The sequence below is a fragment of the Anguilla anguilla genome, chromosome 2 (genome assembly GCF_013347855.1).
Source record: "Anguilla anguilla isolate fAngAng1 chromosome 2, fAngAng1.pri, whole genome shotgun sequence".
In the NCBI taxonomy this organism is placed as follows: domain Eukaryota; kingdom Metazoa; phylum Chordata; class Actinopteri; order Anguilliformes; family Anguillidae; genus Anguilla; species Anguilla anguilla.
The window spans coordinates 58,810,543-58,835,533 of NC_049202.1; the positions used below are offsets into that span (position 1 = coordinate 58,810,543).

General features: G+C 42.4%; 2 protein-coding genes across 2 annotated transcripts in view; both read right to left on the reverse strand.

The window, feature by feature from the left end:
• Window positions 1-24,991, reverse strand: part of LOC118219848 (hemicentin-1-like) — a 508,226-nt gene that overhangs the window by 13,221 nt on the left and 470,014 nt on the right. Inside the window, exon 51 of the mRNA XM_035403310.1 lies at window positions 1,702-1,959. Coding sequence (XP_035259201.1) covers window positions 1,702-1,959 — 258 coding nt within the window. The remainder of the gene's footprint in view (window positions 1-1,701; window positions 1,960-24,991) is intronic.
• LOC118219875 (transport and Golgi organization protein 1 homolog) lies at window positions 7,780-9,277 on the reverse strand. Its single transcript, XM_035403380.1, has 5 exons — window positions 9,127-9,277; window positions 8,944-9,090; window positions 8,576-8,736; window positions 8,013-8,157; window positions 7,780-7,876 (listed from the first exon to the last, which is right to left on the reverse strand). The coding sequence occupies exons 2-5, from the start codon at window positions 8,980-8,982 to the stop codon at window positions 7,787-7,789; spliced, it is 435 nt and encodes a 144-aa protein (XP_035259271.1). The 5' UTR covers window positions 8,983-9,090; window positions 9,127-9,277; the 3' UTR covers window positions 7,780-7,786.

The window sequence follows — 24,991 nt, forward strand, 5'->3', positions numbered from 1 at the left end:
GGTGTGTTTTTGTGACACACATTAAGCCCCTTAATACCAACTGAGTATCAGTTGAGTGCCAGAACATAATTAAGCATTGTAGCTGACCATATGCATCCCTTTAGGACCACAGTCTACCTTTTATCAAGTGGATACTTCCAGCAGGTAATGTGCCATGTCACAAAGCACACGTCACCTGCAGCTGGTTCCACAAACAAGACGGCGACTTCATTTTACTCCAATGACCTGCACAGTCCCCAGATCTGAATCCCATAGAGCATGTGACATATCCAAATTGAAAGCGTACCTGAGACTCACCTGCAACCGTCAGATTGATGGAGTCGCTGCGCTGTGATGTCACTTTTCCCCCCTCCAGCCTCCCCTCACACCAGTACTGCCCCTGGTCAGACCCAACAGCACCAGGGATGGTGAGTCTGTTACCAGTTTCACTGTCACCAGCAGTCTGAGACAAAGCCTTCTGGGTCTGGTCTTTGTACCAGGAATATATCCAGTTGCTGTCAGAGTCCACCTCACAACTCAGGGTGACGGTCTCTCCATTGTACAGTGGGCGCCATTTTGGCTGTACTGTCAGAGTGGCTTTAGGCAGTGCTGTAGAAACAGACAGACTGGGTCACAGTTCTGTTGTCATGCCAGTATTTTTATGACTATGGAAAAAACAAATCACGCTAAATGAAGGACAAAAATCAGGGCAGCTGCATTCCTATTTTCAATGATATTAAGAGAAGATATTCAAAAATCAGAAATGAAAAAGCTCTAATCCTGATCGTAATGGTACAAGAATTAAACTAAGGAACAGGATCCCAGAATCATCACAGCAGTTGGACCCAGTGCATTATGGGAATGTACCAATTTTGCACACTGAATAATGCCTGTCAACACTCACCTGATACCTGTATGTGGGTGGGGTAACTATATTCTATGTATCAGACTGGGTCTTTTTACCAGTAATATTCCCAGCCAGCTGAAGTCACTGTAACCTTACAAGAAAGACTGTCATGGTCTCTTGCATATAACTGCCTGTGTGGAGAGACAGTCAGGACAGGTGGGGTTTCTCTATAACTGAGAGAACAGACTGAATCTCTCCCCCAGGTTCCTAATAATGGCATAATCAAACATACAGTGCAAACTGGCTTTAATCTGTGATACAGTAGAACATGGTTCGCTTATCCATGTACTGTGAAAGCATGTGACTATCTCAGAAAGGGTGTGGGCGAGGCTGTGAAGACGGACAGACTGTGTCACAGCTCTAACTGCTCATTGCATTACACTACATTACAGGCATTAGCAGATGCTCCTACGCAGAGCAATTTACACAACTTTTACATACAACTTTGCTAGTGGAGTGTAGGCATGACTACAGAGGGACAGGCATGCTCTGATTGGGGTTGGGACAAAGAGCTAAAGCAGTAGGTTCTCTCATTGTCATAACAGATAGAAAAGGCTACTTTCCATGGATTTAAACATACAGAAGCTCAAATATTAACAATACAAACAATGTGACAGTCAGAAGCTGAACTCAATTGGTGGTATACCCAGCACATTTAGGTGAAAATAAGTTAATTTTATATTTGCCTGTAATAAATGAACTGGTACGGTAAGCACAATGTGCACTGGGGAAGATTGAATAAATGTGTTAAATATGGTCTCTCTGTGGGACGAGTGAGACCACCAGTGTTCAGTTGCTGACCAGTTTTGACTCACCTGACACGTTCAGTCTGACAGGATCACTGTTGGATTCAGCGGAACAGTAGTATACACCACTGTGGGCTTCAGTAACAGGTGCGATGGTGTAGGTGTTATCCTGGGATTTGTGCTTTAGCGTCCAAATATTCGATTCATTTCTGTACCACATGAATCCATGATGTTTGTATGGCCGTCCCAAACACCTGAGAGTGACGGTCTCTCCAGTGAAGAACAGGGGCCAGTTAGGCTGCAGAGTCAGTACATCCTTTGGGCTCCCTGTACAAACAGTGCATGCACTACGTCAGTACATGTGTTTAAATACTCATGACATGTTTATAGTGTCCTGATTAATGCTGTGGCTTTATTATTTTAGAACAGTAATGAACTGATTCTGTTTGTGATCTCTGTATCACCCCCTACTGTAGGACATGTCTTGAGTCTCACAGAATAATATTTCTACATTACCGTCCACATATGCAGTCACATTAATCACATCATGATGCTGTGAGACAGTCTTATTGCAAAGCATGACATTCTGTTATCAATCATAAGTTTCACAAAACTGTCTGAATATGGTTTTTCTCTGATAAATTATCAGATAACAGAAGGTGGGGTTTGTGTTAAAATATAGTAACACTCACCCAGTCTTGTCATTAGACTCAGAACTGTTAAAAAAAATAAAGACAGGAATCATTGACATCATCATCGAAATGGCCAAAGAAATTCAATAAGTGCAAGAAAAATACAAACCCATAAATATGTTCCAAATAAAGCCAAAACTCAGGTCCACCAGTCAGTGTTTGAGTTCGGCAATGATCAGTTTGAATGGAGCGTATATCTGTTTGTGTGAACATATTTGAAGCCTTTACATGTTCTGTGCAAAAATACACTGAAAGTTCTGGTTTAAAAGCCAGTTACATATCACCACTGTTATATTATTAAGTACAATTGTTTTACCTTTTATCGTGTAATTTTTTGTTTTATTATTTTATTTGTAGCACAATATGCTACATTGGTACCTTCTGCGATCATTTATATTTTTTATTTTACTGCTAGAGCGTATTGATGCACACCAACCTTTTTATTATATTTGCAAATTGCTGCTTGTACATATTTTTTGTAAATGTTCCCACTTTCCTACCTGCCAAGAGACTACTGATGAAATTTGGTTATGAAGCTAATTCTTGGGCAGTTACTAACTGTCCAATGTCTCTTTCAAATAACAAATAAATAAGATTGTATTTCTTCTTGCACAAAAAATTGTTAGTGATCATTCAAGGTATGTTATCTTCTGAAGCAAAAGCATACTTCTTCACTCATACTTTTCTTCTTTTCCCATAATGCAGGTCATTCCAATGCAGCCCAAATGCTGTAGAGCATTTTAGTATTAGTGAGGTCAAATCATTCTTATTTATTTAAGCATAATTTAACAAATGTGTTGTTGTTGTTTTTATTTTCAATCAAATGCAAATTTCACCACAAAAACATACTTGTCTGTTAAAAACCTTTACATTAAAAAACTGATTCGGTAGTACTCACAGATCAATGTGACCCCTCTGTTTGCCTGCATGATTCTAGAGGAAGGTTAGTGCTTCAACTTCAGTGATCAAAAGAGCGGAAAAAAACGAAACCCCTGGGCTATTATACATACTGTACAGCAGGTCTAATGCATTCTTTTCTTATCTGCCTGTGTGAACAGCAAGTTGTGAAAAAATTCTCACAGACGCTCCCACCCTTCTACTTCATCACTGCTTTACCTTCCGCTTTCCTGTAACTAAAATCAACTAAATATAAATATATATCTGCAGAAGATCACTCTTACATTTCCTGTATACTGACAAATAGCCACCAACAACAGAAGCCAGAAAACCCACAGGCACTCACAGTGCCAAACAGAGAATAAACTATCCAAACTTGTATGTGAGTTGTGTAGGCTACATACAACTCTAAGTACCTGTATGAGTTGTACTGCAGTTGATGACAGATGAATCCTGTGAAGAGTTGTGAAGGAGAACCCTAAAACTACAGTCAGTGATGTCACCAGCAGTCTCCAGAGGGCAGGGGTAAAAATATAGCAAGCCGCCAAATACAGAAGACTCGGAGAGCAGAATTATATAGGCTAAACAGCAAAATGCAAAACCTCACATCAACATCAAGAATCAAAAAGCCAGATTAGAATTTGCCAAAAAATACAAAGACAAGCCTGAAGAGTTTTGAAACAGATTCATGAACAGATCAGCCAAAAAAATAAAAAAATAAAAACCAAAGCAATGGAAAGCTGAAAGTGTGTAGGAAATAACTTCTGCTTTTTAATTTTAATCTTTTTTTTTTTTACTTTTACACTGCTGAAAATAGGGGGACTCAACACAAAGACAGCAGTTTCTGTGAAATGGTAACACACATACCATGATATTAAAAGCTGACTGTACTTTTTTCTCATATTCATATACATTTACCGTAAGCTCAGAGCAAAAATAACCGATTTCACTCTACCATTATAACACTTTTGGGGGGTTCTGTTTGTGAGAGCAAAAATAAGGAAGTAGGTCCTGCACAGCAAACCAGCTTCATGTTTTCTTCTCTTCTTTTTTATAAACTAAAGAAAAAGTGCAGAACTTCACTCGTTATCACAGGGAATCAGAGAGACTTTAGGGCAGCACCTTGCTTAAATGCACTGGTCCTCTGTGAAATGAAACACTGCATGGTCTAAAAAACCTGACTGTGCCAGAGCTGACTGTGAATGTTGGTCCCGCAGGGCAGCTCACAATTGGCTAGAGTGAAGCCCTGGGAGTATGTGATTGGCTACTGTGCTGTCCAGAGGCTGTAGTGTGGTCCACAGAAAGGTGGCTTCAGTTTGTGAGAAGTAACGTCCCATCACAGCGTGACAGCTCCTCTGATTGGTCAGACTCAATAGTCAAGCAGCAGGCTGGTTGTATTGATTTGAAAAGATGAGGATGCTTATCTGTGCACTAAAAAACATACACAAGATTGAGGTGCTAGTCTGTGTGCTTACAAACTTACACAGGATGGGGTGCTTGTCTGTGGTCCTTTAAAGTTCCAGTGCATGTCCCTCTGACATTTACTTGAAAACAGAAGCTATTGTAATATCATTTGGCCAGCAGGTGGGGCACTTGAGCAATAAAAAAATCCATTGAGTTAAAAAAATAAATAAATACTGTACTAATTTGGCTCCTGCCTAATCTTTGGGGTACACTCTACTATCCAAAATGTTCTACTATCCATGTTCTACTATCCGTAATGGAGAGTAGAGATTCTACTATAATGCCCAACATCTGGCCACCATGCTCCGTCAGCACAGAGACAGTCTAACTGGCTCCACCCTTCTTGCATATGCGGACTTCATGGCTGCTTGGCCGCAGAATCATTTGTGTTCTGTCTGTTTCTCCAGGCTTGGGAGCTGATTGGCTGCAGCAGAAGAGCTGTGTTAGGTCATAGCTAAGGACCACTATGTGGGAAACTGAAGAGCAAATAGATAGAGGGGGCGGAGTTACTGCACTCTGAGCTCTGAATAAACTAAAGACTTCTCAAGAAACTGCTGCACTTCCTGTTCCAACTTCCCACAGCGCCACAGCCTGATCCGTGGTTTTGCCAACGCCGCTGTACACTCTGGCTTCCAGGCTATGGCTTCTCCCCCCGTCTGCCGCCAGATAAGCCCCTCGTCCAGGTTACAAGCACGACCAATCACATCACGGACACCACACAAAGGTACTGTACCAAAGGTTAAAAGTATCTCGAGACACAACACAGACCTGGCCACCAAGAATAAACCAAAATAAAATTAACTGGCACACAAGGAATCTCCACCCCGTCCCACCCCCCTGGGGGAATCTCTTTGTCCTCACCGATCCTACAATTTTATACCCGTTCTGCTCAACTAATTCTCTCAATGAACACCAGAGATATCCCACCGCTCTGGCAGTCCCAGAGAAAGACTGGCATTTCCTCACATTCACTGAAATGGGATTTCAGTGGGAGGTTACTGACACCTAGTTGTGAAAATATGCAAGCCTTTCAGGACACAGACACGCACCTGCCAGCATCTACCATTGCCAGACATAATGGATATGATTGTTGCTCCAACTACCCCAATCTCACTTCATACTCTGTTGCCCCAATATCCAATTACCTATGTTCTCACCTAATCCATTTTCAAAATTCAAAGATCATCAAACAGTGAGAACTAAATTCTCTTTTGTTGTGACAGCTTTGGGAATTAATGTATGTGGGGAAGTGAAGGTGTTGTGTAACCTCTCAGATGTAGGAGATCTGCTGGTGCTCAGATGTTTGTAGTACCTGACCCTGCAGGTGAGAGAATCACCTGTGGCCAGTGACCATTCCACCACTGTCTGTGTTAATGTGTGACTTTTGCCTTGTGACTACACCCTCCTACAAGACAGAAACAAAAGGCAGGAGAGCAAGTGGAGGCCACAAAAAAAACAAATGAACAACACTGATTAATAAACTTAACTTAGACAATAACTTCATACCAACCTCTCTTTGTTTTAATGTTTAAGTCTCTATACCGGAGTGAGATATCCTGCAGGGGGTTAATGCTGATGCTGTACTCATCTGTGACCAGGCGAGGTCAAGCAGAGGCCATGTTTCACGGTCAGCCAAAACAGCAAATTTACAAATTGGGCAAGATCAAGCCTGAGCCTCCCAATACACAGCAAGTAAAGTAAAAAGACTGAAACAGTGATGATTAAATGGTTTATACTAGCCTGGTATCAACAGTTAAAGACGGACTAAATAGGAATCTGTTAAAGCAAATAATCAGAGTTTGTACAGATTATGGCCTGAGGTATTAAATTAGCTGAGAAAATTAAGAGCCCGTGTTTATTAAAATGCGGTGCAGAAGATCGAGGTCATCCATCCAGGCCCCCAAGTAGTGTCATAACAGGTATTTTGACCAGGAGAGGTTCAGCTCTGGAGAAAAATGCAGTGTGAATATTCCCTTTCCTCTGACATTATTCTTAAATCACCCAATCCTACTGCTGTTTTTCTCATCTGTGTCACTCCCTGGAGCTCCTGCCTATTCCCTCCCTCCTTTATTATGTCATTTTCTTATTTCTCTTCTTATTTCTTCTCTTCTTCCACTTCCCTCTGGATCTTCTCTGATGTCTCTCTCATGCTGCTGGAGCCTCCTGTTCCTCTCCTACTCCATGCTGTCAGTCGTCTGCAGGAGCTGTGTGATCTGAGTGTGGTCAGCCCTGTTCTTTTTGCTAAACATGTGACGTCCGCCATGACACTGACCAATGAACACCTGAAGCTCACAGCCATGTTGCACAAACGTCTCTACACATCTCCTTTCCCATCTGTGTCCATGTGTGAGCAGTACTGTTCTCACATACCATTGTTTTACTTTTAATAAACACTGAATTTCACTCGCTTTGTTGCCATGTACAATGAAACTCCAAAAACGTAAAATTATTTGATTTTTAAAATTTTTAATAGCAGGAGTCTTAAATACGGAATTATTGGACTGATCTCTGTAGTTTGGTAAATGTAGTGAATGTATTAACTATACTATAGAGTTTTCTGTTAAACAGACATGTAAACCGTCTGAGCAGTAAAGGGCTTTGATGGTGTTGTGCAGGTGTGGGGTTCATATGCCTGCCATGGTGTGGGTGTGGTCTTAACCACAGAAGGCCAGATGGCTGTGAATGCCTCCTTAAAGGTCTCTAAACAGCACAAACAATCATCTAATAATCTAGGAGGCCTTCTTCATGTGGTGCTCCAGATATTTCTCCCGAGACATGACCATCCGTCTCTTCGGCTCAAGGACATCGCTTGCTGCTTTTGCTTTGAATATGACGGAAAAGAGGGGTAATTAATGTTCTGCCATGATCTGAGATACCAATTAAAAAAACAACTGATAGTGTCCTTCTTACCAAGTTTCTCCTGTTTCTTCTGAAGAACTGCAACCTGGAGAAAGACAAGTGACAGTCAGCAAAAGATCTGACAGGTGAGTCAAGAATTCATTGCCAGAACATGCGCGCGCACACACACACACACACATGCACACACACATACACACACACACACACACACACACAGACGGATCTTCCTGCCGACCTCCATTTCAGACTCTCACCTCAGGCTCCTTGATTTGACGCTGCAGCTCAGACACCAGTTTTAGTGAGTCCCTGTACTTGACCTCATAGTCACATATCTGCAGTGGAACAGGAGAACATGGAAATTAAAGGTGTTCCTAAGACCCACACATATGGATGCAATCCTATAACAGGAGGCAGACCTGACTGTAGAGAGGGTAGAGTGGAGCATTGGTACTCGCTGGATGTGCTCACCTGGGTCTGGTGCAGCTGCTCAGTCTTGAACAGCTTAAGGAGCAGAGCCTGGATCTCCTGCTTCACACGCTGCTCTTGCTCGCTCCTCTCCTCCATCACTCTTTCCAGCTTCGCTCTCCAGTCCTGCTCAAGCTGCCCCAGCTTCCTGCAGCACAAAGCACACCAGCTTCAGTCTTACACTGTGCTGGAGCCAGCAGTAACTTGTGTGCTTTTTATAAACCGGTTCACAGCACATGGAGGTGTGCACCATGTGACACTCATCTATCCTGTACAGGATTCCAGCACGTTAAAAAATAATCAAAAGCTTCATCATTCAAATACAATTTAAGCTTTCTGTTAAGTGTCTGTCCATTGTTAACTCAGATTCAGTTACTTGTAAAATTAGTATCAATATTATTCCCTTATGTCTTCAATGACTGTTACTTGGAATAAGACACAAGCCCCGAAATGGGGGGGTAGTCCCACCTATAATGGAGTTCATGAAGCCTCACTCACCCATTGCCATGGTTACCTTATTTAGATGTCATATTTGGTTTCCCTTAACAGTCTTGCTCGGTACTCACTGCTGTAGAGCCATCTCTTTCTCTTGAAATGTCTTCTGAAATTCCTCCTGCTCCAGATCGGCACTTTTTATTCTGTTCTCTCTCTTCTCCAACATCAAGTCAAGTGCATCTCTCTCTTCACACATATTCATGCATCTCCTTTGCAGCTCTCTGACACTTGCCTTTATGAAATATAAAATGGTGTAAATACACATTTCTAATATAAGCTGTTGCACAAACAGCAGTGCAATACTTCAGCCAAAGATTCCATTAAAGATTCACATCCTGAAAGTAACTGAAATTAATCACACTCATCTACAGTATGACAGTATCCAGCCGTATTCATACAATTCTGACAAATTTGCCAATTACTAATTTCTGTTTCTCACCTTCAGGTTCCAGTTATTACGATGGGAGGAAGAAAGCATTCTTTTGATTCTTCTAATTTTTGCTTTAGTGTCTCTAATCAAAAATGGACAAACACATGGATTATGACAAATACAAGCTCTCCTGAGGCAAATACTTTACATGTGGATAAAATTCATCTGAAGCTTACTTTTTTATTCAGGGCTGAAATTTTCACATGACTCTCATCCTTTTGTTGAGCAAACTGCTCCAAAAGTTGCTTGTTGGTCACTAAGAAATCAAAATAGAAAGGAAGCGGGTGTCTGGGTGAGGCTAGCAGGGGTTGGGGCGGGGCTAGTTGGTGTCTGGGTGGGGCTAGCAGGGGTTGGGGCGGGGCTAGTGGGTGTTTTGGCAGGGCTAGCGGGTGTCAGACCGGGGCTGGTGCAGGTGGGCGGGGCTGGGCGAGACGGGCGTGGACAGGCCCGAGGAGCCGCCGCCCGGCCCCGCCGCCCGGCCCCGCCCCCTGGGCGCGGCTGAGCGCCAGCCCGTGCGCGCTGGACAGGGAGGTGTTGGATCCCGCCACGCTGTTTCGCATGCTGCCCAGGTTGGAGAGCTTGCGCCCCTCCCTCTCCCGCTCCCTCTCTTCCTCCAGCCTCCGCCGCGCGTCCAGCAGCGTCTTCTCCACCCGCGCCGCGCTCACGCCGAACGCCGCGCCCGCCGCCGAGGGCCGGGCGCCGTGGTAACCGGGCACGCAGCAGGAGTAGGACGACTGGCGGCTGTCGGCGCTGGCGTTGGAGCAGAGCGACTCGGTGGAGGTCCACCAGGACCCCGTGTAGCCGTATCCGCCGCGCGGCAGCGAGCCGAAGCGCGGTCGCCGTGGCGCCGGCGCCCGCCGGACGGTGTTGCCCTTCTCGATGTCGTTCACGTACTTCAGGAAGTCCAGGTCCAGCCGGTAGCCGTACGGGGTCTCCACTGAATACGGCACGTTCTCTTTGCCCAGGAAGGAGGGGCCGGGGGCGGGGTTAGACTTCCCTGTGGGAGAGAGTGCGGCATTGGGAAAAATATAGGGCAGAGCATGAGGAATATTATTGGGGGGTGTGGGGGGGGGGCGGTGGCATTAGAAAGAACTGGCAGTTGATGTACCTGGGAAGTTGGAATCCATCTGCAGCACCTGGGCCATGTTGAGCGTCTGTGGTGGGCAGTCACTTCCTCGCCTGTAAAATCTTACCTGGAAAACAGAAACACAATCCCTTTAGAAACACTGCAACAGTACCTGACAGAAGCACACATTCACCAACAGTACTACACACAGTCAGTTTCAGTGTAATACACTAATCTACAGTATTAAAGGAGTACCATGGTGGTTGAACGTGACACTTCCCAGTTGTCTTTAGGCAACAACAAAACAAATGTGCATAATTTTTTTATTCTTCAGTCATTTCAATGTACTTTAAAATGTATTTTTCTAAGCCTAAATTTCCCACTATAAAAATTCACCCGAACTGACTGTAATGAGAACTGGCAGTTAGCTATGATTGACAGACCGTGCCCCGTTACCATAGCTACCCCCATGATACGCGCTCTCTTTGGGAGACTGAATTTTCACAAGCTAGCTAGCTTAGTAGTATATCAAGTATCGATAGATAGCTAAGGTAAGGACGTTGACTTATATCCAATTATAATTTTTGCTATCTAGCTAGCCAAGTTAAGATAAAAGCACAACTATAACGTCCTCATAAAAGCAAACTAGCAAGCTAACGTTATCGATAACATTGCCTTATGAAAGCAAACCTCCTAGCTAGCTAACGTTAGCTAGCTAGCTAAATGAATATAACCATAAATAATCTAAAGGCACTCTAATTTCAGTGAACCTAACCTTAGTCAAATATTTGCACGGTGTGTCCTGTCAGATTTCTTTACGGGGCGTGGAAATGGGAGTGGTTACTGTATTCGTGACGCAGCAAAATGACAACTTTCTCAACCGGTTGAAAATAGGACGATGAATTTAAAACGCATATTTCTCCAAAAATACAGAACGGACATATTTAATACTTTGCTCATTGTGTTTCTTCAATGCCTCTTGTGCAAATAGCACATAAAACCGAGAAAGTGTGAAAATCACCATGGTACTCCTTTAAATACAGAGTCAAGCAGTGTAAAGCACTCACTAACAGTATTAAACACACCAACAGCCTTAGACACTGTGTGACTAGCGCATTCAGAAAGAGTTTCACCCAGAAACACAGTAACTTACAGTAAGGCAGCAGGGCAGCAGAGTGACATCATACTCATGGAATCTGGGGTGAGCAGGAGTGTGGGACAGAGGGATAGAGGGAGGAGGAGGAGTGTGAGATAATGTGGAAAGAGAATCCGAGTGCGAAAGGGGGGTGGGGTGCGGCTGGCCGTGGTCGGGGTGGGAGGCCCGGTAACGTCCTCGGCTCCCTCCTTCCAAAAAGTCAGCAGCTTTCGCATGGCGACCCGAGTCCAGAGACCGAAGGCTATGGGGCTTCGCCCCGTCTTCTGTAAACAGCTCTGTCTGTCCCAGGAAGCCCTCGCCAGACACCCACTACAGCCACTTAAAGGCCGTCCCAGAACCAAAGCTTTAAATCCCACCCCCCACTTACAGGGGGCTTTCTATGAGCGGGATGGGGGGGATTGGGACTAGCCCTAAGGCATAGGGGGAGGAGGGGGGTATGGGGGGGCGGGGGTAAGGAGGGAATAATGCAGTGTGGGGATTTCACAGTGTTTGGTAAAGTAATGGATACCTTCTCCCCGCATGCCTGTTCAAAACGAAAGCCAAAGACTCTCTCTCTCTCCAAGGGGATATGAGATGAATTTGTTTTATATTAACTGTAATAAATCCCCCATTAAAAAACAGCCCCAAACTGCCCTGAGAATTACAGGCTCTTATGATCTTCTTTTCCTTTCCAAATAAAAAAAAAAGAAATTGGGCAAGGTTTTCGACGTCCGCATGAAGCAATGAGTTTGAGACAGCAAAAACCCTTCACATGAAAAAAAAGAACTGATAACTACTTTTGAATATATTATGAATATATTTTTGAATATATAAAATTTCTTTGCTTCTCAACCAGTCTTACTTTTGTCATCTTGTTCCTATGTTCTCCACCATGACTGAAAGACAAAATCTTTTTTTAAAAATCAGATTTTCATGTTTTTTATTCTAGAACTAGGTTGCCAGGATAACAGTGATTGTTACATCAACGTTATAATGTCTAGTTAAAAACATTCTGATCACACGTGTGATCTTATGCCTTAGAAACCAGCTGAAACCAGCTGCTAAATTTGTCTTGAATTTGTCAAGAATCAGCACACAAGAACAGACTCCCCAGAGTCCCCATGCCCACATTTTTTAAGTTCAGGGTGTAAAGAAGTCAGGATCAGCTGGACAGAGCGAGGTGAAGCAAGCGAGGTGCACCTCTGTCCCACGTACTTCTGTAATAAACTTTTAGGGTACCCCCCACTCCCACGTAATGATCGACTAAAGAGTCCACAAATCTCCCTCCAAAGCAAAAAAGAAAAAAAAAAAGAGAAAAAACTGCAGGCAAGGTGGCCCCCTGGGACGGCAGTTTAAGATCCCTGATTATACGCCAAACACACGTCAACCCGAAAGACTTTCAACAGTCAGCAGTCAACCGGTCACCTACTCAAGACACAGAGGCTTCCCCTGAATACATTGCAAATGAGTGGCAGCAAGTGGCACCTGATTTTGAGCCTTTTGAAGTGCTTCCTGTGTGTGTGTGTGTGTGTGTGTGTGTGTGTTACCCCTTTGGAGAGGTTACTGGGAAGCTGGGTGCCAGTTTAGCCTGGAATGCAGATGATTCAGGTCTCAGTGACACAGAAGGAAGCTCTATCAGTGGGGATGCTAACGACGCCAGGGACCGCGGCACTTATTTCATTTTGTAAAAATCCTCTCTTTAAGAAGGACAGCCGAGGGTAGAGTGTTTACATCTGCGTTTGTGCGGGTGGGTGGAGAACAGCTGATAAGAAACAATTAATGTCTGCATTTCCGCTGAGCAACCCGCCATCACAGCTTTCAGCAGTAGCACTGATCCAGTGCTTCACCGTTCACAGCACAAACTCACTCTCATGCACATGTGTGCGTGCATGCACACACACACACACACTCACTCACACTCACACTCACAAACTCACACACACTCACACACACACACACACACACATTCTTATGAACAAACAGAATCACACACATCTTCTCACACACAGGCACATGTAAAAAGCCCTCAATGTCCAAAGCATCACCACAACCAAAGTAACTGATACTCCAGCCATCACCCCCCCCCCCCCCCCCCAATATAACCCTAATGACCCTCATCCCCCCTAAAACTAATAACACACAACCCCCACCACAACCCTAATAACCCTAACCCCCCACCAGGACCCAAATGACTAACACCCCCCGCTGGCACCCATATGACTAACACCCCCACAATCAACCGAATAATGCACACAGATGCCCACAAACCTACTAGCCCCCACCTAATGCGAACTGGCAAATTCCCTCCACAACAAAACAAGCAACGCAGTACTGCCCTATCACCACAACCCTAAATACTTTTGACCCCTCCATGACCCTAATGACTTCCGACCCCATAACAGCCCTAATAACCAACACCCCCAACACAACCTAAAACCACTAACATTTCAAGCACATCCAAAATAACTAACACACCCCAAACCAGTCCAAATACAACCCCCCAACAAAATCCAAAACCACTAACAATTTAAACACATCCAAAATAACTAACACACCCGAAACCAAATACTACCCCCCAAAACAACCCAAAGCCGCTAACAATTTAAACACATCCAAAATAACTAACACACAACAAACCAGTCCAAATACTACCCCCCAAAACAACCCAAAGCCAGTAACATTTCAAACACGGGGCGACATAGCTCAGGAGGTAAGACCGATTGTCTGGCAGTCGGAGGGTTGCCGGTTCAAAAAACCCCGCCCTGGGCGTGTCGAAGTGTCCTTGAGCAAGACACCTAACCCCTAACTGCTCTGGTGAATGAGAGGCATCAATTGTAAAGCGCTTTGGATAAAAGCGCTATATAAATGCAGTCCATTTAGCCTACCATTTACCAAACACATCCCAAAGAACTAACAAACCCCAAAAAAGACCAAATACCGGTTTTTCTGGTTTGTTTGTTTCTCCACAGTTTTCAACTTTGCAAATGCCGGCCCTCGAATGTGTGGCCCTCAAAAGTGTCATCGGCCATGCCCACACGAGGAGCCAATCAGAGGAGAGGTGCATCTCTAACCGAGGGCCCCGCTAATGAAACCTCTCAGAGTCCAGGATCAGTTTACTCCAGCACCTAGCCTAACCTCATCCATTATGACCTAAAAAACAAGACCGATCCCAGATCAGTGGAATTACTCTAAAAATGTTTCATGAATAAGGGCCTGAGGGTAGTTGCAATCCTGTGGATGTCTGGCATCCTGCGGGGAGGAACTAGCCCAGCGGTAAGCTAGGGAACCGCAGTCAAATTAAACGCACCCTGCTCCTGGCAGGGCAAAGCCATCAGGGTGCCTTGTTCCCTGCATTCCCGCTCCTACCCAGCTATGAGCAGTGGGGGCATGGAATTTTGAGGTGGCAACGTCTACACCACCGATCAAATGAACATATGATGCTAATGTAGCACAGATGCTACATGTCTGCTAGCCAGCTGCAAGCCTAGTCCAGCCTAAAAAATGTAACCCGTCCACACAGAAGTGTGTTGCCTGTCTATTCGTCATTACAACTCACCAAATCTACCACCTATAAAAAGACAAGTAATACACACTTAAATAAAGGGCTATGATGATGCAACCTGTTTATTTATTATTTATACGTTTTTTGCATGAAAGCAGGTAAGCTAGAAAAGAAAAGAAAAAAACAGCTACGTACACCATCTCAGCCAGACCCCATATGTCAGTGATTGATTGCAGCAGTCGGTGATGAAATAGGGGTAAGACTGCTGTGATGTCACTTTATAGAAAAAAAGAGAAGAGCTCCACCAATCATGAAAGGCATGCTGATAACACCCAACAGTACAACCTTGATGGTGATTGGTCGATCATTTCTGGCTACACTTCCAAGAATTCCTGCAGGAATTAACAGGAAGGTGCCAGAAAGTATTGACCACTGTTGTTCTGTCGGTTGCTACTGATGTACTTTATGATTGAAAGAGCCTGTCTCATGTTTTGTTTTATGAGTACAGTGACATCACAAACAATTTACCCTGGAAGTGAATCTGGAGGATGATGTTGTCCTGTGTGGACAAGAGCAAATGAGAATGCTCCCCATCTCTGTACTTTATGTTTTAAAGTATGTTTTTATATTGCAAGTTGTAGCAAAGGCAGCCTGGTATAGCCTATCCCAGAGACAGAGAGAATGAGAAAGAGACTTTTGATATCTTTTTTTTGATAACCATATCCCCTACACATACAAATCAATAAATGAACCCCCCGTCCTAGCCCCTCCACCCACCCCCCCACCCACCCATAACCATAACACACCAATAATCCACCAGACGAACCAGGTTGCTCCAAACTAATACAAATTGACAGTTCCCTGCCCCTGATCACACCAAACATTCTGAAATAGATCTAAGTCATTCACAAAACTATAAAAATCATACTTTGCCCAAATGTGGCAGAGACTAGTCCCCTAAACATCAAAACCGGATCCACAAGCCCACAACTCTCTGAGAAAAACAGAGAGAGCGAGAGATTGAGAAAGAGAAATAAAACTGATCTGTCACTACTAAAAGAGGCACCACATTCCCTGTACTACCTGTGCAATGTCTGTGCCCTAATATAGTCACAGCACAGTTCTTGTGCCCCAACACAGTGAAGAATACCACATAGCTCCTTTGGGAATGACAAACAAACCTGCCTGTTGCTCTATCAACAGACGCATGGTCCATACATTTCTTGCCAACCATTTTCCTACCATTTCCGGGCACAGAACAATGCCTATCCAACAGTTTGAAACATAATTAATGTGCATTTTAATGTGAGTCTCAGTGTATTAGCACACGAGGGGGGAAAAACACAAACAAACCACATTATAGCACCAACATATCCATGCACCTGTGTGCATCAGATTGATAATAGACACTACACACATTATAAAATATATTTCATTATAAATGCTAAAAGTTATTTAGACAAAAGTTACACATACATAATTGTATAGATGATGTTCATTTTAAAAAATGCTATGTGAGCTATGTTTTTTCTATATTTAAAGCGTATTCGATATTTTAAACATACGTACATTTAAATCTTTTTCAGTGATTGAAAAATAGGCTACACGTGCAGAGTGTAATAATAAACGAATAAGCTCTGCAAGTGTACACTAAAGCCTGCACCGTGTTTAGCTAATTCTATCTTCCCCTAAATCAGACAAAAACAGCACTGCTTGTGTGGTAGCCTAATTGTTTTTAATTACATATAGATATATAAGTATAATTACAGCCCTGTATCATATAGACCTGTGTGTTGGCAAATGGACTGCATTTATATAGTGCTTTAATCCAAAGCGCTTTACAATTGATGCCTCTCATTCGCCAGAGCAGTTAGGGGTTAGGTGTCTTGCTCAAGAACACTTCGACATGCCCAGGGCGGGGTTTGAACCGACAACCCTCCGACTGCCAGACAATCAGTCTTACCTCCTGAGCTATGTCGCCCCAAAAGCTCACTAGAAACAGCCATTGTTTTCTGGATGCCTTCACTGTTGTTTCCCCGTCTGCAGCAACCAGAGGTGGGTAGTAACACGTTATATTTACTCCGTTACATTTACTTAAGTAACTTTTTGAATAAATTGTACTTGTAAGAGTAGTTTTAATGCAACATACTTTTCACTTTTACTCGAGTATATTTGCGAAGAAAAAATGTTACTTTTACTCCGTTATATTCGGCTACATTCCGCTCGTTACTTTTATTTTTTACCCATTTTTTACTCAATGGACGTTCTGTTTGTTTCATTCTCTCAGAGAGACTTCAGCCAAAGAGGCTAACTGGTCTTTGCTTTGGCTCTGTCACAGCCCCAAATGACTCCGTTTCACCAATCAAACGTAGCCAGTCACAGCATACAGAAGGATGAGTGGGTGACAACAATGGCTGAAACAACGGCGGGTGATTCGTAGGAGGCAGAACACCCCTGGCCTCACGTTCAAATTATGTTTTACTTACAGACTACCAAAAACAGTAGTTACATTATGCGCTGCCTTCTTTGTCTGCCTAGAAATGTGGACATTTCAGCCTACAAGAACTCAACTTCGAACTTGAGAAAATATGTGGCGGTAAGCTGTAGGTTAGTTTTGGCTGTGGATAGCTAACTATTTGACTGAGTGGTCATTTATTGTCTTGGACAATCCCTTTGTGAAATATACGCGAATCGGTACCTTCCAAAATAGCTGTGCCTAATACCACACGCCTTGTTCACAGCGTTGTCACCCTTTTTAGTACAGTCTGGCTTGATTGACAATTCATTTATTCAGTAGGTGAGAGTATAAGCTTTCTAACGATGTATAACATGTCTAATTTTGCTTTTGGAATAGCGTTTTTTAGGTCAGCGTAACCAGAATTTTTCTTATCATCGCATTCACTTATGCATTCACTCACGAAACGAGGTCAACTATTATTCGTAATTTCTTGGGAAATACTATTATTACTGAGGACTTCTGGGCATAGCTAAGCTGCATGTTTGCTGATAGACCTAGCTGACATCGTTTTCTGGAGCAAAACAGAAGCGGATTGAACTGTATTGTTGATTTACTGTCTCTGTCTCCATCTACTGAACACAGATAAGATTTCATCATTGCTATGTAAGTAGGCTATTATTGTTCAAAATACTTCGGTTATATACGTTATTTTTGAAATTGAGTGTGTTTAAATACGTTACTGGTATTAATGTGGATATTTCACACTGTAATGTAAGCGTTAGTTAGTAGTGTAATAGTTTTTGTGAAGCATGCAACAGTCATGACGTGAGCGCTGGAACATTGCATAGCATTGCATAGCATACATAAGTTTGTTTACGCTAAACCGGAAGTTCTGCACATATTCCGCGCAAGGCATCATGGGACTTTGGAATATTGTGGATAAGTGCATCATAAGGTACAATAATGGTGCGACAAAGCATTATGTTTTCCACATATAAAGTTTCTGTTTGAATTTGAGCAGGCTCCTCTTTGTTGTGATGATGAGTCTATTTTAATGGATAAATCCCCTGTAGCCTCATTGATATTTTTTCTGTCAACGGAGGGTTCACCCCAACAAACTGATGAGGTATATAGACTTAATAGAGTACAACAGAAAGCGAAAATCCTCCTCTTCTGACGAACCTCCTGTGTATTGTTTTATTTAAAGGGATATGATTTAGGCCATATTTGAATTTGCACATGGCTATTTAATATTTTGTTTATTTCTATTGGACAAGCATTTACAATTTTATATTTTGGACATTTGGATTTTTACGTTCATCTTGCTCTGCTTATTTCAACATTAAATCAGATTATATGAAGTAACTCAGTACTTGAGTAGTCTTTTCACAAGATACTTTCTTACTCTTACTCAAGTAATTATTTGGATGACTACTTTTACTTCTACTTGAGTCATTATTATTTTAAAGTAACAATACTTTTACTTGAGTACAGTTTTTGGCTACTCTACCCACCTTTGGCAGCAACAGATAATTATTTTCGGAACATTTAATCTACGTCAAGGGTTTCAAATTTGATCACCCGTCGTGTAACCTAATTGGAATATGCGTCACAAAAAAACATCGCAAATCGGGAACATCTGTAAATAATGGTGACTCAGAAACAGACCCACCCGCTCCCCCGTGTTGGGAATCATAAAATTGGAAGGGAAAAAAACCCGATTTTTTCCATGGTCATCGTCAGAACAGCTTCAGGTTGCAATCAAGAGTTTGCTTCTTGAGCACAGACATATTCCGGCCAATGAATATAAATATTGTCTATTGCTGTTCCGTAGGGATACTGTTAGTGACGCTCAAAACATTTTTTTCTTTGATACAGATATGAATTGCCAACTGTACTCGAATAAGATATTATATTTAATTGTTTGTTATATGGCGTGACACGTGGAAGAACCGTTATCCCAGCGAACAGAAAAGATATTTCCTTTCTCGTCGTTACGGGAAACCACTGAACATCGTTCAATATGAGTTTTTTAGCCTACTGCGATAGTCGACAACGGTAACACGTGGACGCATGTAAACAAAGGGAAGCAGGTCGGAGAATTGAGATATCCGTGCTGAATGGGGAGCGAACGAAACGGATACCGTTAGATCTGTGCCACCCGTCGCCGGGAATTAGCCGCGAGTGGATGGGAAACATTTCGATTCATTTATCATCAGAATTAGAAGAGCAATTCATTACTCTGTTTATTTTAATATTTCAACTCAAACCGACTTTGAAGTTAGAAAGAGATTCCCAGATGCCATACCTCGCCTTTCGCTGAGCCTCCGTCATTGCCGACCACTCACTCGATGGCTACTCGCTTGCTCACTGACAGGGACACAAAACAGAGCCGTAACCCAGCTCTAAGCCCCCTCCTCTTATTCTCTTAAAGGGCCACCCACGCTTCAGTCCATCCGTCACAAAGTCTTCGCGGTAAGGTAAAAATGAAAAGACAGCAAACGGATGAATAAATAAGTAGCCTTAGGAAGTAAGGAAGTAAATAAATGTTTCTGCATGGCGTTTGTCCTGTCACTGAGCAGCTGGCTCGCAAACAAGATAACCTTATCGCGGTAGCCTATCATCAGATTTAAATTTGTGACTTTTGATGTTGAATGAAAATACGGCTTTTTGGAATACCTGTAAAATACGTTTCTTTTCCAAGGATGCAGTTTCATTTATGACTCGGGTATGCTTAGCAGCTATTAATAACGTTTGTATTTTCATTGAACCCCCCCCCCCCACCAAGATATAAAAAATACAAATTCAGTAACGCTATTGCAGGACTTTCATAAAAGTTAAACTGTAGCCTACACCTTCTTGGATTTCATTTCCTGTTTCCCAAATTCAAAGAAACTCGTAGGCCTATTGTCACAATGACACAGTAAATCGTCATTGCTGTGGCGGGATAAAACATCAACGCAGCTGGCCAAGACAGGCTGCCGTCACCTGATTATCCAGGTCAGGCGCTGTTGTGGTGGAAATTTGTGATTGCTTCGGATTAACAGGGAATGGATGGTTAGATGAACAGGACATGGGTGGATGGATGTATGGATAGTGATATCATAAGAAGGGAAGACCAAGGGACGGTTATGTATTGTTATATGTTTATGAACGTTTGCAATTAGCGCTCTCTGCAGGCGGACTGTGTAGAGTCCCTTGCACTCAAGTGGGGTTTTGGCCGATCCGGGCTTGGCCGGGCGAAGCAGCACTCCTGTCCGTCCATGCCTGGCACCAGCACTGTCAGGATTTAATGCCAGTCCGCGGAGCACGTCACCGTGCTGGAGTTCTGTGTTCTATCCAGATGAATCACGCGGCCAGCCCAAAGAACCCCAGAGATTTTTTGAGTTCACTGTAAAGCGTATCTGTGACAGTGTCTCTGCGTAAAGTGCTTTACAATTGCGGAAAAACTTTATTTAATTGAAAGATAAATAAATTAAATCAAGACCAGGCGATGCAAGCTTGGAGTTCCTTTAGGAATGGGTTGACTTATTCATTTTATTTTCTCTTACCCAAATTTTCTCTTGGTTCTGGAAACCTCTGCATAGGTGTGTTTGTGCATTTTTTCCTGTTTTCTCGTTTAGTTAGTGACATTCCGGAAAAGCACACACTCTCCGCTAAAACACATGATTCTTCTTTGCAGGCCGCCAGGAGTCAGAGAACAACTTTTACCGGGGTTGTGCATGCAGGCTGTAGTCACCCAGTTGGCCAGAAGGGGTCACTGGTGAGCACCGAGACGCTCCTAGAACGGGTGATGTGAATCACTCATTTATTTTGGTTAATTGAGGTATCTAATGCTTTTGCGTTGCATCGTATCTGTAATCTCTCTCTTTTTTTTCAAGCATTAACATCTGCGATTGTTCAACTGAAAGCCTTTTTTCATATTTTTATTTATGTCTATCTAGAATCATCTTTAAAGTAGTCTTGAAATAATTTGATTTACTGTTTTCAGCATTTTTAATTAAAAGAAACCATATAACCCCTTCAGGATTCACTTTCAGATAATACTGAAGTACATCTATTACAGGTCTATGGGTAAATAAAATACCGTGAAAGCAGATGCATGTTGAAATAAGGAGCAGATAATTCTTCTGTGTTGAATAAAGATCCAGACCCATATTCATAAAGTATCATTTAGTGGGAGCACTGATCTAAGACCATGTTTCCGCTGTCAAAATCCTAATCTTATCCACTATAAACTAAAAGTCAAAAGCAGTCCTATTATGGCATATTTCATGAATCTGAACCTAAGCTTTGATACAATATGTTATAGTCAGTAAAAAATAAAGTAAAAACACATCCAGCAATATTTGAAATGGGGAGGGGAAAATACTGATCTGTACTGTGCTGTACTGATCCTCAAGGTCAGGCATCTATACCAGAATGCAGCGCTTTATAACCAGCATGAAGTAAAACCTGGTCTGGAGGAAGCTATAAAGGCGGAGGATCAGGGAGCCAGTGTTGCTCTCTTTGTCCAGTCCTGACTGTGGAATACAGCACGTCTGCGTCGCCATCTGCAGGGGGAGGCAGAGAGCTGAGATCAAACCTGTAGCACAGCATAGAGAATGATTTTGCTTGTGTCTACTTTCAAGATGAGGTTTTAAGGGTTCAGTGTTAATTCAACCACAAGGTGTGTATTTCAGTCCACGGGGGGATTAAAATGTGCTCTTGTCAATGTACAATGTTTATTTTTCTGTGACACAGGTAAAGTCAGTATCAATCTTACTCGCAGTGTTCTTCTCCTTCTTCTTCTTCTTCTTCTTCTTCTTCTCCTTCTTCTGGTCCTCCAAGGCCAGGGTTGAATAAACAACATCATTACCGCCTTCAGCTTCTTGGACATTTGAGGTTGAGAGAGAGAGAGAGAGAGAGAGTTTATGCCTTCATAAATGCACTTGCAAAATGACAAAATAAAATAATTTCATAGGATATAAACTACAATACACTATTTTGCCTTCAATGAACAGATAGAGACAATCTTCTCTCACATTCCTCTTCATCTTCTGTTTATCCAGGTCCACAGTTGAGTAAACTGTACTCTTGTCAATGTACAGAGTACAGCTGGCATTGTCGTGCAATGGTTAATGAACTGGGGGCTTATGCTCCAGCAGTCGCTGGTTTGATTCCTAGATGGAACCCTTGAGCAAGTCACCTGGAGTGGAGCTGCTTCAGTAAATATTCAGCCGTATAAACAAGTGCCGTGTTTAAAAAAGCAGCTGTGTACGTTGCTCTGGATGAGATCATTCACTAAATGCTTGCAATGCAATGTAAAATGTGCACTGTGATTTGACTTAAGGCCAGTCATTTTGCTGTATGCTAGTGACAATTGGTACCCTGTGGGAGACTGATAGATTCCAGTAATTTCAGTACTGAATTGAGGAGACCTGACTGATTCACCCCTGCTGGTTGTCAGCTATATGGTCTGTAATTTGCTGTGAATACATTATTCTTTTTTAAAATATAGTTTATTTTTCTGTGATACAGGGAAAGTCAGTGTTAATCTTACTCTCAGGGTTCTTCTCCTTCTTCTTCTTCTTCTGGTCCTCCAAGGCCAGGGTTGAATAAACAACATCATTACCGCCTTCAGCTTCTTGGACATTTGAGATTGAGAGAGAAAGTGAGAGAGAGAATGACAGACAGAGAGAGAGACAGATACAGAGAGAGAAAGAGAGAAATGAGCATTTATGCCTTCATGAATACACTTTAAAAATCACAAAAAATAATTTCATAGCATATAAGCTACAATACACTATTTTTAGGTTCACAGAACAAGTAGACAATCTCTCACCATCTGTGTTCTTCTTCATCCTCTTCTGGTTCACAGTTGAGTAAACCACATCCTCACAACCTCTAGCTTCTGTGAAATGTATCAAGCGAGTAAAAGAGACAGGCATTTAACTTGCAAATTTGAATTATTCATTACTCATACATCAAAGAAAGTCTGTATGTGGATTCCCACACAGTGCATTCTACTGTCATAGTATATTAACACAGTGCATTAACACAGTACATTAACACAGTGCATTTACACAGTACATTAACGCAGTACATTAACACAGTGCATTCGCATAGTACATTAACGCAGTACATTAACACAGTGCATTCACACAGTACATTAACATAGCGCATTAACACAGTACATTAACACAGGGCATTTACACAGTACATTAACGCAGTACATTAAGACAGTGCATTCACACAGTACATTAACGCAGTACATTAACACAGTGCATTCACACAGTGCATTCACACAGTACATTAACGCAGTACATTAACACAGTGCATTCACACAGTACATTAACGCAGTACATTAACACAGTGCATTCACACAGTACATTAACACTGTGCATTAACACAATACATTGAGTGTAAGTCTCTGTATAAGAGTGACTGCTAAATGCCTGTAATGTAAAGTAATTAACAGGCATTCAGTAGCCTCTCTTACGCAGAGCAGTTTTTTCTGTTTAATCCATTTGTACAGCTGGATAATTTCACTAAAGTTCAAGCACCTTGCACAAGCTGGGAGTCGAAACCACAGCCTTTCAACTGAAAGCCTGTCACATCAGTCTGTAGGATATCTGGTTCAGTTGTATACCCAGTACTTGTTAATCAAATGCAGTGAGCATTCCCTGTACTGTCTGATATCTCTAGTGACTGTTGAATGTCGTAAATCACAGAGCATCTGCTTCATGGGCGTTGGGGTGGGGTGCTTTACAGCAGAAACGTGAATGTAAGACTGAGCAGCCTGCAGCCAGTGATCTGTCTCATTTATTCAAACGTACCAAAGCCCAGTTCCTTAAAATTTGTACCACCAAAAAAATTAATAAAAATTGCATTACATTCAGGCCATTTGGAGGATGCTCTTTGGTAGAATGACTTAACTCAATTTACCCACAACTGGCATTTTACTGATGCAACTCAGATTAATTAATTAATTAATTAATTTGCACGAGGGCATAGCTCAAACCTACAACCACAGAGTCATAAGGTCAGTGTCTTACACATTACGGTAACCTGCCGGCCCTATGCAGGCAAAAATCAATCCTCTAGGGATAACACCATGAAAACCTGTTCTTTTACATTTAACATTACAGGCATTTAGCAGGTGCCTTGTTCTTACTCTGAGTGTTCTTCTCCTTCCGCTTCTTTTTCTTCTGGTCCTCCAAGGCCACGATTGAGTAAATGACATTGTCACAACCTTCAGCTTCTTGGACGTCAGAGATTGAGATAGAGAGAGAGAATGCACTGATAAAATGTAAAAAAAAAACATTTCATAGGAATATAAGCTAAAAATGCATTATTCTGTTTTCAATAAGCAGAGAGATAAAATAAGGTTTTACTGGGAGTGTTCTTCGACTTCTGGTCTTGCAGGCCCAGAACTGAGCAAACCACATCCTCATGGCCTCCAGCTTCTGAGAAAGCAATCGAGTGAATGAGGAAGAGCAAAGTTTTATCTTTGACACATTCAGTAACACAAGTAAATATATATTTTTGTTGTTGACAGAACTGGAGTTCCTCAGTTGAAACATCTAATTCAAGGGCATAGCAGACATGAACAATTTGAGAATCAAACCTGTAGCCTTTGGGTTACAGGGTGAGTGCTCAAACCATTAAACTAGCCTGCCGGCCACATTGTGTCACAGACGCTAAACCAATTGTGGTCTTCAAAACAAAGCCAAATGAGCCCAAATGTGTAGATATTACTTTAATTATGAAACTATGGGAGGATTTAAACACATTTTAAATTCAATGATCGAGAGATTGGCAGGAGTGAAAGCCAGCATGCATAAAGGGGCTTCAGAACCCAGAGAAAGTGAAAACCTTTTACCGATTTAACTCATGCCTGTCAGAGAGAAAAGA

What these genes read in the sequence shown, in the direction of transcription:
- LOC118219875 (XM_035403380.1), bottom strand. Translation starts at nt 8,982, where the DNA reads ATGCTTTCTTCCTCCCATCGTAATAACTGGAACCTGAAG. An exon ending in GTAATAACTGGAACCTGAAG is followed by an intron (nt 8,737 to 8,943) that starts GTGAGAAACAGA and finishes TATTTCATAAAG; the next exon opens with GCAAGTGTCAGAGAGCTGCA. An exon ending in AAAGAGATGGCTCTACAGCA is followed by an intron (nt 8,158 to 8,575) that starts GTGAGTACCGAG and finishes TTTGTGCTGCAG; the next exon opens with GAAGCTGGGGCAGCTTGAGC.